Here is a 16,087-nt window from a genome sequence, read left to right as displayed (position 1 = left end):
TGATTAAGCATGGCTCAAATCTCACCGGGAGAGGCAACACAGACGGTGCCGACACCGTCAGTCATATCTGAGACTTTTCTCTCCGCTCCCGGAGAGCCAGAACACCGGGCGGCGGAGGGGGTGCAGGGGGCGCGCAGGGGTGCGCCCATACAGCCGGGTACACCGTACACTACTGCTTTACGTAGGTAGGGTCGTGGAACCGGGCGCTCTCTTCCATCCTCCGATGGGATTTCTCTCCTCTCCCCGCATCTTCAACCCTGACAGGTAAAGTCCCTTCGAGAAAAACACAGGTGACGTTTCCGCCGCAGCTCAGGGAAGTTTTGAAGACAAGCCTGAGGCTGTGCGAGTCGCGCCCGGACAAAACAAAAAAGACCGGAAAGCCCAGGTTGGCCCCAGCGGCCCTGAATTTTCCGGGGCCGGAAGTTCCCCGCGTGGCTATGGCTACAGGCGCCGACGCTCCCGGCTCTGTTGGCGGCGTTCCGTTCCCATGGCAACCCCATTGTCTTCCGAGGCGGAACCTGGGCTGCTGGCGCGCCGCAGGCGGACCTCTCAGGGTCTCGCTTCCGCCAGGCACCTTTGCGGCTCCCTGAACGAGGTCCGTCGAGGCCAGGACGCTGACGCCGCTGGAGGAAGCTGAGCTCGCCGGCTGAGGGAGACGGGAAGGCTAGTTCCGGGGCGTGGCTTCTCTGCCCTAGGCCGGGTCGGCAATCAACCCCTCCTTTGCGGCGCCCCGCGTGTGATTTTCCACGTGGAACCTCTGCGGCGGGGACACCGCCCGCCAGACAGAAGCCTTGGGATGCTCGCCTGGGGCTCGGGATGTGGCGTCAGGGTTTACGAAATTGCGGGGAGAGAAGAAAGGGTTTTGCGTTTGAGAGAGGCGCCAAAGTTTGGTGTTATAATTTATTCAGGGACGTATGGTACCTCGTTGAACAGAACTCAGGAGTTTGAGAACTCACAACTCCTCGCCCTGGCCATAGTTTTGAAAGTCGAGATTAGAAAGAGAAATTAATGAAGTTTCCTTCTGGTTTTTGGATTGTGGACGTTCCGGAGCCTGGGTCAGAGAGAGCTGCTCAGGGCTCAGGTGGGAATGAGTGACCTTCTGCAGGGTGAAATGAGGAGCGACTTGGCGGGTGTTAATGTTCAGTACAAAACCGTACATTCGATTTGGATTTAAGCGATGGGGAGAGCCGTGAGAATTGAATTTCACAAATAATTATGAATCGGATTTTTGCCACGAGTTTTCAACCATTTCCCCCCATCAGCTAACGACAATACCAAAATAGACGCGTGTGTGTTCCTTAACTGGGACTTCCTATTAAATAGTGGGAATGCCCTAGGGACAAGAAGAATTAACCGATAAACTGGCTATACCTCATTTAATACTAAAAGCTCCTCCTTTGCTTGCATCCATCTTGCAAAAACAATATCAGACTTGAGCAGAACATAGTTTTGGTGATTCAGGAGCTGTAAATGCACTGGCTTTAAGGGGGCAAGAAAAAGTCAGGGATTTTGGAGGTACTATGGAGTAGGAATTAGAGGAAAGAACTTTTGGGGCGCCTGGGTGGCTCAGTCGGTTAAGCATCCCACATCGGCTCAGGTTATGATCTCACAGTTTGTGAGTTCAAGCCCCACGTCGGGCTCTGTGCTGACAGCCTGGAGTCTGCTTCGGATTGTGTCTCCTTCCATCTCTGACCTTCCCCCACTTGTGCTCTGTCTCTCAAAAATAAATAAATGTAAAAAAAAAATGTAGAGGAAAGAACTTTAATTCAGAGGTTTAGTTTGACGAATGTCTTTATATTCTGCTTTCCAGGTGTCTCTATGCATGAGTGTGTATAGTCTATTTTTGAATTTCAGATGGGTTATATATTTAGGCAATTTCAGTTTGATGTTAACAGCATCCAACAGAGGGAAAATAGGATAGCTTTTTTTCCCCAAAGCCGACCTCACCTGTGATTCTTGGTAGGAAGAAGATGCAAGCCAGCCCCATCCGCATTCCAACCGTCAGCAATGACACTGACTGGGACTTCTGCTTCCACTTGTAAGTAGCTCAGAACCTTGACGTCACACTCAGTCACTGGCCTGGAACACAGGGACCTCCCACTTCAGGCAAACCTGGGGTGAGGAGCTTTGAGCGCCTGTTACATAGAAGAGAAGGTTGAAGTTCTGTGATGTGTTTTAATTACGATTCTGCTCTAAGATCCATTTGTATTTGTGCAACCTGTGCAAGAAGGAAAATAATTTTTTCCTAACCTATTTTTTACAGATAGGTTAATTATAATTGTAACAAGATTGGTAAAGTCATGGAGAATTCAATATAACAGAGTTAATGAGCAAATTAAAATTGTGTTGTGAAATAGACAATAAGTAAATTAAACTTTCACATCATAATAGCTAATACTTATTGAGCAAATACTGTGTGCCAGGCACTGTTCTAAGTGCTTCTGTATATTAACTCATCTAACTCCCAACGTCCCTGTAAGGGCGGTGCTATTATACTATTATAATTTTATAGCTAAGGAGTATGAATCAAAAACAGGTTCGGGAATTTGCCCAACACGGAGCTAGTGATTTAAACTAAGCGGTCTGACTCCAGAGTCAATTCTTGAACCATTCCTTTGTACCAAGAGTTCCCAACCTTGGCATTGCTGACATTTTGGGTTGGATAACTCTTTGTTGTGGGGGCCTGACCTGTACACTGTAGGATGTTTAGCAGCATTCCTGGTCTCCACCCACTGGATGCCAGTAGCACCGTCCCAGTAGTGAAAAGCTGAAATACCTCCAGAGGTTGCCAAATCTCCCCTAGGGGAAATGTCACCCTTGGTTGAGAACCATTGCTCTATGCCAATGCTATCAAATAGAAATATAATGCAAGTCATAAATGCCAGCCACATAGATAATTTAAAATTTTCCAGTAGCCGTACTAAAAAACAAAAAAGAAATAGGTAAATTGAAGTTTAATACGATGTTTATCTTAATGTATCCGAAGTATTTTATAAAATAACTAATGAAATATTTTATATGTTTTCTTTAAACTAAGTCTTTGAAATTCAGTGTGTATTTTACACTTATAGCACATCTCAGTTCAGGCTAGCCACATTTCATATGCTTAATAGCCACATGTGACAAGTGGTTAATAGCTTAGTAATTCTGTCCCTCCTCATGAAATATCTTGAGGTTAAGGTTTATGTAATTTTTTTGTATAATATAAAAATTGAAATTAAGATATAGAGTTCATAGTAGAGTATCTTGGAAGTAATCAGATAATTCATATTTATTATTACTAGTCAGAATTCATATTAATTATGGCAACATATAGAATAAGTTACAAACCTGGCAAGGCAGACCTTTCATCCAACCTGCCTATTCTTATTTATTGACTTTTATTTTATCTTTCAAGGTATCTGACTGGCCAGTATTCTCCAGTCGTCTTATCTTTCATGACAAGATGTTTAATCCAAAGCCAGTTTAAGGTTTTGCATTCTCATTTGTCAAGACCTCAATGTTTCTCCTCCCTTTGAGGTCCCTGCTGTTCAAGCTTACTGCCTTTGGTCTCGGCTTAATTTCATTGAAGGGTGAACTTCAAATATTTAGGGCGTGGGTCACCTGGGTGGCTCAGTTGGTTAAGCATCCGACTCCGGCTCAGGTCATGATCTCATGGTTCCTGAGCTCGAGCCCCACATTGGGCTCTCTGCTGATAGCTCAGAGGCTGGAGCTGCTTCAGATTCTGTCTCTCTCTGTCTCTCTCTGCCCCTCCCCCACTCACACTTGGTCTGTCTCTCCAAAATGAATAAACGTTAAAAAAAATTAATAAAAATAAATAAAATAAAATATTTAGGGCTTATAATTTTTAAGATCCATAATTGACAATCTCTTTGGTGACCCCGATATATTGAACTTCTGCTCCAGATCTGTGAAGTCTGCAGCCTAAGCAAACTGAGGGACTAAATTTTCTTTTATTTTTCTTGACTCACGATCTCTTGCCACAGACTCCCTCTATCTTCAGTATTTTTCAAGTATCCTAAAGACTACCGTTTCTCTTTTCATTCATTTGTTCATCCTTTAACAAGCCATTCATTATTTGTTGTTACTGTAAGCCAGGTATCAGGGTTTCAGAAACAAATGAGATTTACCTCTGGCTCTGGTGGAGTTTATTTGCTAGAAAGCGAAGACTCAGAAACAAAACAAATTTTGAAAATGAGACTATAATGTGATTTGCAGTATAGTAGAAATTTGGAGGAAATTTTTGCAAGCCCTTCTGCTTACTACTCCAGTGCAAGACTCCAGCAGAGGTGACGCCTGAGTTGGGTCTTGAAGGAGGAGTATGGAATTCACTAGGCAGAGAGGAGGGAAATGTAGCACCTACCTTCTGATCACATTACATCAGCCATGTTCTCTGGCTTTTCCATTGAGTTTGTGTGTCTTCTGAAAGCACACTTCTGTTTCTTGCCTGAAGAAATGTTGCTCTCCTATCCACTTGACCTGGTTTGCTCATATACCTCTGGGTAGGTTATTTAGAACAGGAAGTCTGGATGGATATTAACATCTCATTTTTCAAACCTAATGTGAAAGATTACACTTGACATTTGTTTTTCTTTCTGTATTTTCCTTTTTTTTTTTTTTTACAGTGAACATTCATTACTTATCAGTGGAAAAGGAAGATAAATTTTATTCTTAAAACTATATAGGGGTTGAATTTTTAAAAGCTATTGTGAATACAGAAGTGATTCTTTTGGGGGACTTGTTTATAATTAATTGAACATTCTGTTGTTGCACTTAAGATTTTAGAATTCCATTTGTTCTGGATCACTTTGATTTTTCTGGCCATGTTAGGACATGGTTATGTCTTTGGTGTGTATAAGATTAACTCTTGACTTTTATCTTTACCGTTTCCAATCACCCATTCATAATTATGTTCAGCTTTGAAGTCAGAGATCTACATTGAGCAAGTGAGAAAGGAGAGGGGAGAAGGAGGGTAGGAGAGAGAGAGAGAGAGGTGAGTGGAGAGGGGGAGATTTTCAACCCACTCAGCTCTTTTTAATACATTTATCTGTAACACAACTGAGAAGTCCATTTTGCTTCTGAATCTGCTCTTGACTGTGTGGAGTTCCCTGGCCTCTCCTTGGTGGGGCCACATTTGCTTTAGTTAGTTGGCCACTACTTTTAAGAAATATGGAAGAGGACACGTGAAGTCTAGCCACAAACTGTTAATTCCCTTCCCATTAATTCATTATATCCGTTTTCTTTCCTGGTTTGAATCAGAATTTTAGAATATAAAAGATCTTTGAAATCTTCCAATTCACCACCTTCATTTTGTAGATGAAGAAACCAAATCATGGAGCTAATAAAATGATTATAACTAATGCTAAAATAGTACTTACTAAATAGCAGGCACTATGCTACGTGATTCACGAGTATTATCTGATTTAATCCAATCTCATTGGATTGACCTCATTTTACAAAGAAGCAAATTACATGATAACTTGCTTAGGGTCATGTGGTTAGTAAGTAGCAGAGCTGGGACTGTGGTGTAGGTGGGTGGTTTGCCAAATCTGTTTTATTTGAATCAACACATTGCCATCCTGATTCTGGGCTTCAAGGGTGACAAGAGACTTTATTCCTTCAAGTTTATGTTAGCATATCCCTAGCCCCCGGCTGGGAGGGCTCTGTCCTTCAATTTTACCTTGTTTGAGATATGCAGAGGTCAGATCTGAATCCATGCCCCTCGCTGGTATCTACAGGTCACAGCAAGCCAAGAAGCCAGCATACCAGCAAAGAGATGAACTGTATTCATCTAGCGGGTCTGGAGAGAGTGAAGAAGACACTAAGGCCACGGAGGAGATGGCCGTAGGCTGCATGTCTCTTCCTGAAGACAAATTGGCCCAATCCCAGAAGAAAATAGCTCAGCTGATTAAGAAAAAAATGGTAAAACCAAAAGCTCACTAGGTTTTAGTTTCCCTTTAAAAATATGTCCATGATTACAGAATCTCTGCCTTAACTGGAGATTGAAGCACTCAAAGTAGAGGAAGTTGTATTTCTTTATAGGTGGAAGAAACGAAAGCAGAGCATAGTTGGGTAGCCAGCCTGCCCTCAGGCTTCACACAGGGCTCATTGTGCATTCTTTGATGGAATAGCTGTGCTCCTGGCTTTAGACTAAAAATTAATGCTTTATTCTTTGTGTTGATGTTTGATGGATGACCTTTCAGTAAAAAACTTTTCAAAAAGTCTCTCCTGAAAGGTTTCAGAATGGTATCTCTTGGGTGACAGGAAAGGCCAGGCTAGTGAGGCAGGAGGCTGAGAACAAGAGTAGCCGGGCTGAGGTCCAGGCTCAGAAGCAGCAAGGATATAAGTAAGATGCCAGTGGTTTCAGTGGACTCATAAGCAAATGAAAGCACCAGAAACAGGAGGTAGCAGCAGAGGTCGAAGTCCAGGTATGCATTTCTAAGAACAAGGCAAAGACTTGTAACTAGGACCTCGCTTAATGAGAGTGTTCAAAATGCAGGTACCTGAGACAGGATGACAGTGACCTTCACTATTAGAATGCAGGCACCCGTCTGCTCCCAGGGCATGATTTATCAGCAGAGGAATTCATGCAGTGACTTCCTGGCCAAGGGAAAAAATGAGCTTAAAATCATGTATGGAGAAAGGTCTGTAGATGGCTTTAGGAAAGGCTGAGAGACACCTCACAGGCAGATGATAGAGGCTGATACCCCTCGTTGGATCTACCTATACATTTACCCCACCTTTGTAAATTGTTCAGAGGACTTGCAGAGGACGGCCGCCTTGGCCTGTACCCATTAGTATCTCACAGACCCAGGCCAGAACCTTCACTTTTAGAGACAGACAAGTACCATCTGCCAGAGTCCAAGTATGGGTTTTTAAGGCTTCATAACTCTGTGGCCAGTTTAGATAATGACAAAGATTTAGATTTAGGAGATAAACGAGCCCCACCCAGCGCTCACAGGCCCGAAGGGCAGGAGGGTTGGCAGTAGGCGCAGACCTCTAGAGCCCACGTTGGTTATCTCCGTTTTGCCAGGGCAGGGAGTTTGAGGATGGATGAATGCAGAATGTCCAGAGCCAGGAGAGCACGCAAGGCTTTGTACTCCCGTTCCAGTGACTTTTCATGGTATTCTGCTTCCTCCTCAAAATGAAACTTAATAAATTCTGTGGTGAGCCCATGGAGAACTCTCAAAACTTCTGACGGAATGGGTGTTTTTAAAGCACGAAGGGGCCTGTGCTGTCACCCTCTCTGCATGTGTATGTGTGAGCCTGGGACAGGTGAGGCGGCAGGTGAGGAGGGACACAGGGATGAGGCAGCAGCTGGAACCCAGGGTGGTCTTGCCCAGAGCACCACGGTCAGTAGACACTAGAACCAGAGCTGAAACGCCAAGCTTTGAGTCTTTGAAGTGCTGCTTTCACCTCACCAGGAGATACAGGCTTGATTTTGTCAGTCAGTGCAGCCATTTGATAGCTGTCTTTGTAAAGTCACTGAAATCTGTGACTCTAAAATGCAGTTCTGTGACTTCTTGGGGAGCTCTGCCTGTGAGTTCTACAAGCAGCAGGGGCTCTTTCCCCACCCCATCCTCTTCTCCTGGCTGAAAAAGAGATGACTCATTCAGCGCATGTTGAATGAGCATCTCCTCTGAACTGGGCATACGGTAGTGAACATGAGGAATAAGCTTCTGTTCTCAAGGAGCATCTATTTGGGGAGACAATTAATAGACAAAAAAATAACCATTAGTGTAATATCAGAGAGAGGTAAGTGCCATGAAGAAAAAAATAAAAGAAGTAATGGGATAGTAAGTGACGGGGGTGAGAGGCTGTTTTTAGATAAGATGCCAAGAAAGGCCTCTCTGAAGTGAACAAAATGAAAATGAAATGAGAAAGTGATTACGTATTTGAGCGTCCCAAGCGGGAAACAGTAGGTGCAAAAGCCAAGTTAGAAATTAGTTTGCCATGTTCAGGAGCATCAGATAGGTTTTCAAATCCATGCTTATAATAATAATAGTAACAAACTATTTGGTCACCAGTGGAGGATGCTAGTGACTGAACTCATTACTTTAAAAGCTAGCAAATAAAGGGAAAGAATAAGTTGTGTATCTTGTCCTTCTATTATAAACTGTACTATTGGGTAACCAAACAGGAGATGAGGGGAGAGTTGTCTGTAGAATTAATCCAGCTAACACATGAAGAAACACTGATAGAATTGGATATTGGCATTTTATAACATTTTATGAGTGAATCCATGTAGTTGTGCCAATAATCAGAAAAAAAGCCAACCAAACATAGGTGTCTTCTGATGGAAAAATGTATGAGAACTATGAAATAGTTTTGCTTAAAAAAATAATAAAGCTAAAGTAAACCCAACTTCTTTTTTTTTTTAATTTTTTAATGTTTATTTTTGAGAGAGAGAGACACACAGAGCATGAGTAGGGGAGAGGCAGAGAGCAAGGGACACAGAATCTGAAGCAGGCTCCAGGCTTTGAGCTGTCAGCACAGAGCCCAATGTGGGGCTCGAACCCACAAACCAGACTTCGAGATCATGGCCTGAGCCAAAGTCGTATGCTCAACCGGCTGAGCCACCCAGACGCCCAAGCAAACCCAACTTCTAAATCCAGCTACCAATATAAAGGCAAGACAGGGAATGGAGGGACATGTTGAATGACACCATAAGAATGCATTCAAAAAATTTACATGTTTGGAAAACAGAATGTACATGTTTGGGAAACACTATCATCCAAATGACCCAATTTCTTCAACATACAATTTTCAATAAAAAGAACTAGAGGTGGAGATGGAATCTACAGAGGAATGAGACTCAGGAGACTTATCTCTATGTGCAGACAGACAAATTATCAAAAAAATACTAGATTTATGAGGTAATTATTAGATTTATGAGATCATAGATATTTAACATTACAGAATTACTGTTAATATTTTGGTGAGAGTGATTTTCTGGTTATGTGTCTAAGTCTGTGTCTTTTGGAGATACTTATGAGATATGAAATGATTTAATACTGATTTTCTTCAAAATAATAGGGTGGGTGGATAAGAAGGATGGATATGAAACAAGACTGACCATGAGTAGATACCTCATGAAGCGAAGTGAGCCATTCTCCATGCTATTTTTGTATATGGCTGACATTTTTCACAATAAAAGGCTAAAGGAAGTCACTCTGGCTGTGATGTGAAAAGCAGACTGGGGGAAGGGGGACAGGAGTGGAAGCAGGGGTGGCTGTCATGGTCAGCCAGGTAAAAGGTGAGGGTGGCTTGAGCCAGGCACTCGTGGCAGAAATGAGGAGAAGAGCTTGGTTTAAGGACTTAGGAATAAGGGACAGTCAGCAGGCCCTGTTGGATTGGGTGTGGGACGGGAAGGGAGGAGAAGAGACAAAGACAACAGGTGAATTCAGTCCTACATTCCCATGAGAAGAGAGTGGGCTGGAGCTGTCCCTCCTTTCCAAAAAAACATACTGACTGATTTGCTGTCTGCAGAATATCCAAGCAAACAAGGAGCTGATTCGCTGTGTCATCCTTTCTCGGATTATTTTTGGGGAAGAACACTGGAAATGTGCACAGGCTCTGGCCAGCCTGGCTTATGGCTACCTGACACTGAGAGGTACTTGGTTTCCCCAGCTGGGTCTGGGTGGGCCAGCTCGTGAGAGCCAAACTAAGCCAACCCACAGCCGTGGTGGGGGTGGGGATGACCGGGGGAGAGTCCTTCCTGCCCCCAACTCACACCTCCTCAGGAGGTGGGAAAGTCCATGGATGAGGCAGTGTGTCAGGGATCTTAGAAATAATGATGATAATGATGATAGTTAATTTACTGAGTACTTAGCATGTGCCAAGCTAGTCTCATTTAGTCCTCCTAATATCCCTTGGAGGGAAATACGCTTATCATCCGTAGTTTACAGATGAGGGCCCTGAGGCACAGGGGGCAGAGGACAATATCACGGGTTCCAGCCACAGGTCCACGGGGGAAGGACAGGCAATTATGTACGCTCAACATCAGGGTGGCAGACCCAGTAACGGGACCTGAATTCCATGGACAGCCCTCAAGTTCCTGGAAAGTCTGCTGAGGAAAAGACAGTCCTCATCCTAGAGAAATGAAGCTTCTGGAAGGTATTCTGTACAGAGGAACAAGATAGGAATGCATTTGCTAAAACTGAAACCTAAGTGTAAGATCCACAAGGGCAGGAATTTTGCAGTAGAGGCTCAGGAAATATTTGTTCAGACGGACTGAGGCCAAAACACATCTCTGGAACTGAGGACACAGTCAGCTCAGGGCTCTGTGCCCCTTGGCCAGCCACGTCCTCCAGTAGGGACATCTCTACCATGGATCTCTTTGTACAAACTCACATGTGCTTTGTTTAAATGCCTCTGTCCCTGAAACAGAAGCTCCATGAGAGCAGGGACTGGTCTCATGTACAGTGCCTGGTACACAGTGTGGATCAGCAGATGTTACCACTGGGTAGAACTGAGCCTCTGGCCCGGGGCTTTTTCACATACCCCTTGGACCTGAGTCTTCAGGTGGGGCATAGCTTATGTAAGTGAGTGACTTAAGGTCTTGAGAGATTTGAGGGCTCCAGGGGAAGGGAAGCAATATGCCTGGGCCATAAGGAGCCTGAATATCAAAAATCAGAGCTTTTGGAAAAGTTGAAATGGAATCCAATTTATTAACCACTATCATAAATTCTATTAAACTCAGAGCGTGTGTTCCTTCTTAGGGCTCCTTAGGCCCTTTTGAGCTCATGTTTTACATGAAACTTTAGATTCATTGACTACTGATGTGCCAAGCCCATGAGTGGTTGACACTGGGGCCAGTGAGGTCACAGGCTCCTTTAGGCCTTAGAACACATCTGTTGTGTTCTGAGAGAAGGTTGGCATGGCTAAAGACAGGAGGGGGTCCTCACCTACTGGCAGAATGGCAGCCACTTGTCTGTGAGATTTAAGAGACGCCAGGAAGGTCTTCAGCAAAAGGCAATTTTCTTCTAGAGCTACACTGTTCTTCATTTGGAATTTCTCTATTTCATCCTCATAAATTTGTTGCCTTCATGATAACAGTCACATTTTAGCTTTGTGCCACTTTAACACTTAGAGAATTCCTGTTCTAAGTCTGGTGGCACTGTGGTAGGCACCAGGGATACATAAATGAATACTGGTATTCTATAAGCATACAGAGATCTTATAATAGGCAGGAACAAGTTATAATAGAGGCGGGAACAAAGTTCTGGAGAAACAAATGAGGCAGGTGAGTGCTTCTGCCACTGGAGAGGGAAATCAGGGAAGGCTGCAGAAAGAAGGTGACATTTGTCCTGTCTTTGACAGAGGAGTACAAGTTTTCCAAGTAGATTTCGAGAGGAGTGGTAGAGAACACAGAGTTGGGCCTCCATATGTGTTGATCTGAGGAGATGGAGTGAAAGGGTGTTTTATTCTCTATGAAACTACTTGCACGGAACACTGTAGTTTCCCCCTGGACCAAGAAGTTAGGGTAGAACAGGAGACACCTTAGGACAGACGGGTCATGCCTGGTAATAGGACTGGAAAGTTAAGTTGGCCCCACGTATCAAGGACTTTAGGGAATTATTAAAAGTTTCTGAGGGAGGGGCACCTGGGTGGCTCAGTGGGTTGAGCGTCCGACTTCCACTCAGGTCATGATCTCACCCTCATGGGTTCGAGCCCTGCGTCGGGCTCTGTGCTGACAGCTCAGAGCCTGGAGCCTTGCTTTGGATTCTGTGTCTCCCTCGCTCTCTGCCCCTCCCCCGCTCGCGCGCGCACGCTCTCTCTCTCTTTCAGAATAAATAAACATAATAATAAATTTTTAAAAAAGTTTCTGACTGAGGTGGTGACATAATCAAGCTTCTGTTAGAGACTCTGGAGGATGGGTTGGATTGATAGAAAAAGTAGAGGTGCAGATCAGTTAGGCCTTTATCCTGCCCAGACAGGAGTCAATGAAGGCACTGGCCACGGCAGTTGGAATGCAGAAGAAATGACTCAGAAGTGGTGATGTTTAGTGGGCAATTCTACTTGGAGCGAGAAGCTGAGGGAAGAGCTGAGGTTGCACAGGGCATGACCTAGATGGTTAGCTGAAATGGAGAACTAGAGGGGAAGAGCAGGCGTATGGGGGAAGGAGGAAGAGGATGCCGAGTCTGGTTTCAGAAAGGCTGGATCTCAGCCAGCGTGAGGTACTCAGGGGACATCGTGGTGGGATGGTCAGTAGGCAGCTGAGGAGTGGAGCTCGGGCTCAGGAAAGATGTCGGCTTGGGAGGGTTAGCGCACAGGAGCAAGTTGAGGCCATAAGAGCGGATGAGCTTGACCAGCAAAAGGATGTAGAAAGAGAGGGAAAGAAGGCAGAGGAGAGAAGATAGGAGGATGAGAGCATCGGGAAGGTCCGCGGAAGCAGAGTCGGCAAAGGAAATAGAACAATCAGGAGGGGCCGTGTCGGAGAAAGGGTTTCAAAAAGAAGTTCAGTGTCAGGTGGCAGAGGGAGGTCAGATGACATGCGGGCTGAAGAGAGACCCATGGATTTGGCTGGCAGGTGACAGATCACTGGCATTTGCTTTGGCACTGACAGGGACACTCTTGGGCCCTGGGAGAGCCCAGACTCGGCGAGACTGTCTAGGAGACTTGCTGAAACTGAGACTTGAAGTGATGGCGGCTCGAACTGGAGGGGAAGCCCCACGAGTGTTTGAAGGGGACATTTGTCTGAACGTGGGCCAGGCCACGGGTCCCTCCTTGTGTTGGGAGAGGTTATGGTGGTAGGTCTGTGGAAGGAAGTTGGTCGTCATCTTCTGAAATCAACCCATTCCATGAACGGTCACAAACAGACTCTGAGTTTTACTTTTCCAGTTAGGTTCCAGGCTGAGTCAAGATAGGTGAGTTGGTTCTATCACAAAAGATGGTGAGAACACCATCCTTTTTTCCTTGATTTACAGTTCTTCCTGTCACATGAATGGTGAACCACATTTGGGGTAGTATGTTGGAGGGAGGAAAAAAGTTTTCCCTTAAAGGAAGGTTTTATTTATTTTTCCTTGATGGGAAAAACAACTTCCTGATTAGACCAAGTACCTATGTAGTTTAACAGTGCCCAGCCTTGAACCCAGACTTTCTGAAACCTAGCCTAGAATTTTTCCAGAATAGATTATGATCGTGACCTTTTCTTGAGAAAAAGCTCCTATTTCAGTTATAATATTTACCCAGTCTCTTTACTTTAACTCTTTTTATAGTCTGTGGTCCACGGAATAAACCATCCAAAGCTTTGAGAAATCACAAACCTTCAAGAGGGATGAAGTCTTGCTGAGCTCCACTTAGTTTTGTTGTCATTAATCCTCAGCTGCTGTAAAATGGGCGGAATTTATGAGCCAGCCTTCTGTGTAGGTGGGATGTATGCATCTGTGAGTGTTCATGCTTCACTGCACATGTGTGTTTTACAGCCTTCAGACCTTCTTGCCTCATTTCCTTGTGAGCCTCTTCCAGAACTGGGGGGTGGGGGTGGGGGTCAAGCCCAAGGGCTGACTTCTCTCAATAAATAGTCTTCCAGTGAGTATTTACTGAGAGACTTACATATTTGAAATACCATGAAGAGCACGTTGGGAAATTTAAGGTAGAGAAGGCACAGTCTTTGCCCCAAAGAACTTACCACCTCGTGTGGAAGGTGAACTACATACAGACATAGTTATGACAGAAGGCACCAGAAGTCAAATGCCATGTAAGTGATTTAAATACAGGGCTTTGGGGAAGTTGGGTGGAATCATTTCTGACTGAGGTGGTAAGTGGTAGACTCAGAGGGCAGGGGTCATTCAGGAAGACCCTTAAAGAATGTGTAGAGCTTGGGCAGAAGGAAGGGGTGGCCTTCTGGTGAAGAACAGAGCCTGGAGGGACAGCACAATGTGTATCTTTGAAAGCAGTGAGCAGACTGTTGGGGTGAACCTGGAAAAGAGGGTGTGTTTGCAGACTGTGGTGGGTTTTATATATAGGCTAAGAAATTTGTGATTTGTTTGGTAGGCAAGGAGGACTCCTGGAGATTTTTCCAGCAAGGAGATGAATGAAGCAAAGTGTGCTTTTAGAAAGGTTAATCTAGCAATGATGCCAGAAGGTAAGCTATCCAGTCATCTAGGTGTATGTAGTAATAATGTGCTAGTGAAGTGACAAGTGGGATGACGAGAAGGTAAGGATTTAAGAGTCTCTGAAGGACAGATGCATTTATCTTTTATCTTCTTGGGACTTTTTCTTGAATACATACTTATAACATATGGATAAGATCATGCTTGGCAACACTATTTATTGTCGTAAAAGATTGGAAAAAAACAGTGCCCTCACCACTAGAGGACTAATACCCACGGCAGGTTAAATGCAGCTTTAAAAAGGGCATGAGGAAGTGCCATATACTACTAGGAAAAAAGCTCCTGGATGCATCGTTAGGCAAAAGAGAATGTACAACATGGTATGGTGTTTAATATGCCTCATTTTGTGAGGAAAAAAGAAGGGGAGAGAGAAAATCTGTGTTTATATTTACATAAACACTGAAGGATACACAAGACAGAAGCAAAAACAAATTACCTAGTGGGGGATTGCAGTGAAAGGGAAGACTAGAAGTGAGGCCCCTCAACATTGACCTTCTCATACAATTTTAACTTTTGAACTGTGGAAATGTATTATCTATTCAAATATAACCGTTAAGCTTTTTTTTTTAAGTTTATTTATTTATTTTGAGAGAGAGAGAATCTCAAGCAGGCTCCATGCTGTCAGTGCGGAGCCTGATATGGGGCTCGAACTCATGAACTGTGAGACTGTGACCTGAGCCGAAACCAAGAGTCGGGTACTTAACCGACTGAGCCACCCAGGTGCCCCCTCAAATATAGCCTTTTAAAAAAAAGGCTATGAAGGAAGAATTGGCAGGATGTGATGTTCGATTAGGGGTTGAGGGGAATCGAGGCCCAAAGATGACCATGAAGGTCCAGCCCCGGCAGGTGCCATTTGCAGACGGAAGTAGGTCAGGGACAGGAGCACACTGGGGAGAGGAGTGGTGTATCCAGGTTTTGGTGATTCTGAATTGCAGTAGAGAAATCCACTAGCACATTTTTGGGGTGCCTTGGTGGCTCAGTTGGTTGGGCGGCTGACTTTGGCTCAGGTCATGATCTCGTGGTCTGTGAGTTTGAGCCCCGCATCAGGCTCTGTGCTGACAGCTCAGAGCCTGGAGCCTGCTTCAGACTCTGTGTCTCCCTCTCTCTCTTTGCCCCTCCCACACTCATTTTCTGTCTCTCTCTCTTTCAAAAATAAATAAACATTAAAAAATTTTTTTAGAAATCCACTAGCACATTTTTACCTGGTGCTGGAAATTTGGGACTAGAACTTGGGAGGACAGGAGGAGAGTCGCAAGCATGGAGGAGTGTTTGAGGGCAGACCTGGGAAGGGGACGTGGAAAGTTGTAAGCTTGGAGGCCAAGGTGGAAGTGCTAGGAATTGCTCAGACTTCCAAGAGGGAAAGAGAAGAAAAGGAAGACACTGAAAGACAGACCCTTGGAGAAGGGAGCAAAGAGTTATTAGCAAGTTATTAGTTATTAGCAAGAGTTATTAGCAAGGAAGCAATTAGAGAAGGTTTAGAAAGGAGAACTGGGTTGGTGCAGTGTCCTAGGGGCCAAGAGGAGAAGCCAAGCAGCTAAGAGTGTCTGAGAAACTGTGACTGGATTTATTTAGTAGGAGGTCTTTGGGGGCCTCAGGAGAAAAGTGCCAGCAGAGCGGTTGGAGCAAAAGCCAGATCCCAGGCACGAAGGGACTGCGTGGGGGCCTGGGCCCTGCATACTGAAAGGAACAAGAGAAAAGTGGAGAGTAACTGGCCGAGCCAAAAAAGTCATGTGAAGATGATTTTAGAAGAGGAAGATTGTAGAGTGAGGAAAGAGCCCTTTAGTGAGAGCATTTGAAGGTTTTAAAAAAGAGGCAATTGATGGAATGGGATTCAGGAGTCGACACAAGAGAGCACAGAGCCTTTGCAGGGCACAATGTGAAGGCTGCTGTATGGTGGGCTAGAGCATGGGCCGGGGTGGGACCCTAGTGCCAGCAGACCTGGGGACGAGCCTAAGGAGCCTAGCGCTTCA

The 16,087-nt window shown here is 44.7% G+C and overlaps 1 protein-coding gene across 10 annotated transcripts in view; it reads left to right on the top strand.

Moving 5' to 3' along the window:
• The first annotated feature begins 500 nt into the window (after nt 1-500).
• TTC23L (tetratricopeptide repeat domain 23 like) overlaps nt 501-16,087 on the top strand; it is a 59,812-nt gene continuing 44,225 nt past the window's right edge. For 4 of the 10 annotated variants that reach the window (XM_042996714.1, XM_042996710.1, XM_042996706.1 and 1 more), the window contains exons 1-4: nt 502-663; nt 1,964-2,038; nt 5,739-5,922; nt 9,490-9,613. In XM_042996714.1, the coding sequence (XP_042852648.1) occupies nt 1,971-2,038; nt 5,739-5,922; nt 9,490-9,613 (376 nt within the window). In that variant the 5' untranslated portion in view covers nt 502-663; nt 1,964-1,970. Of the gene's footprint in view, nt 664-727; nt 1,082-1,963; nt 2,039-5,738; nt 5,923-9,489; nt 9,614-16,087 lie in introns of those variants that run through there. The other 6 variants (XM_042996727.1, XM_042996735.1, XM_042996732.1 and 3 more) reach the window with 4 other exon arrangements.

The sequence above is a fragment of the Panthera tigris genome, chromosome A1 (genome assembly GCF_018350195.1).
Source record: "Panthera tigris isolate Pti1 chromosome A1, P.tigris_Pti1_mat1.1, whole genome shotgun sequence".
NCBI lineage: Eukaryota > Metazoa > Chordata > Mammalia > Carnivora > Felidae > Panthera > Panthera tigris.
The sequence above is the reverse complement of the archived record's forward strand: the minus strand, read 5'-3'. Positions and strand labels throughout refer to the sequence as shown.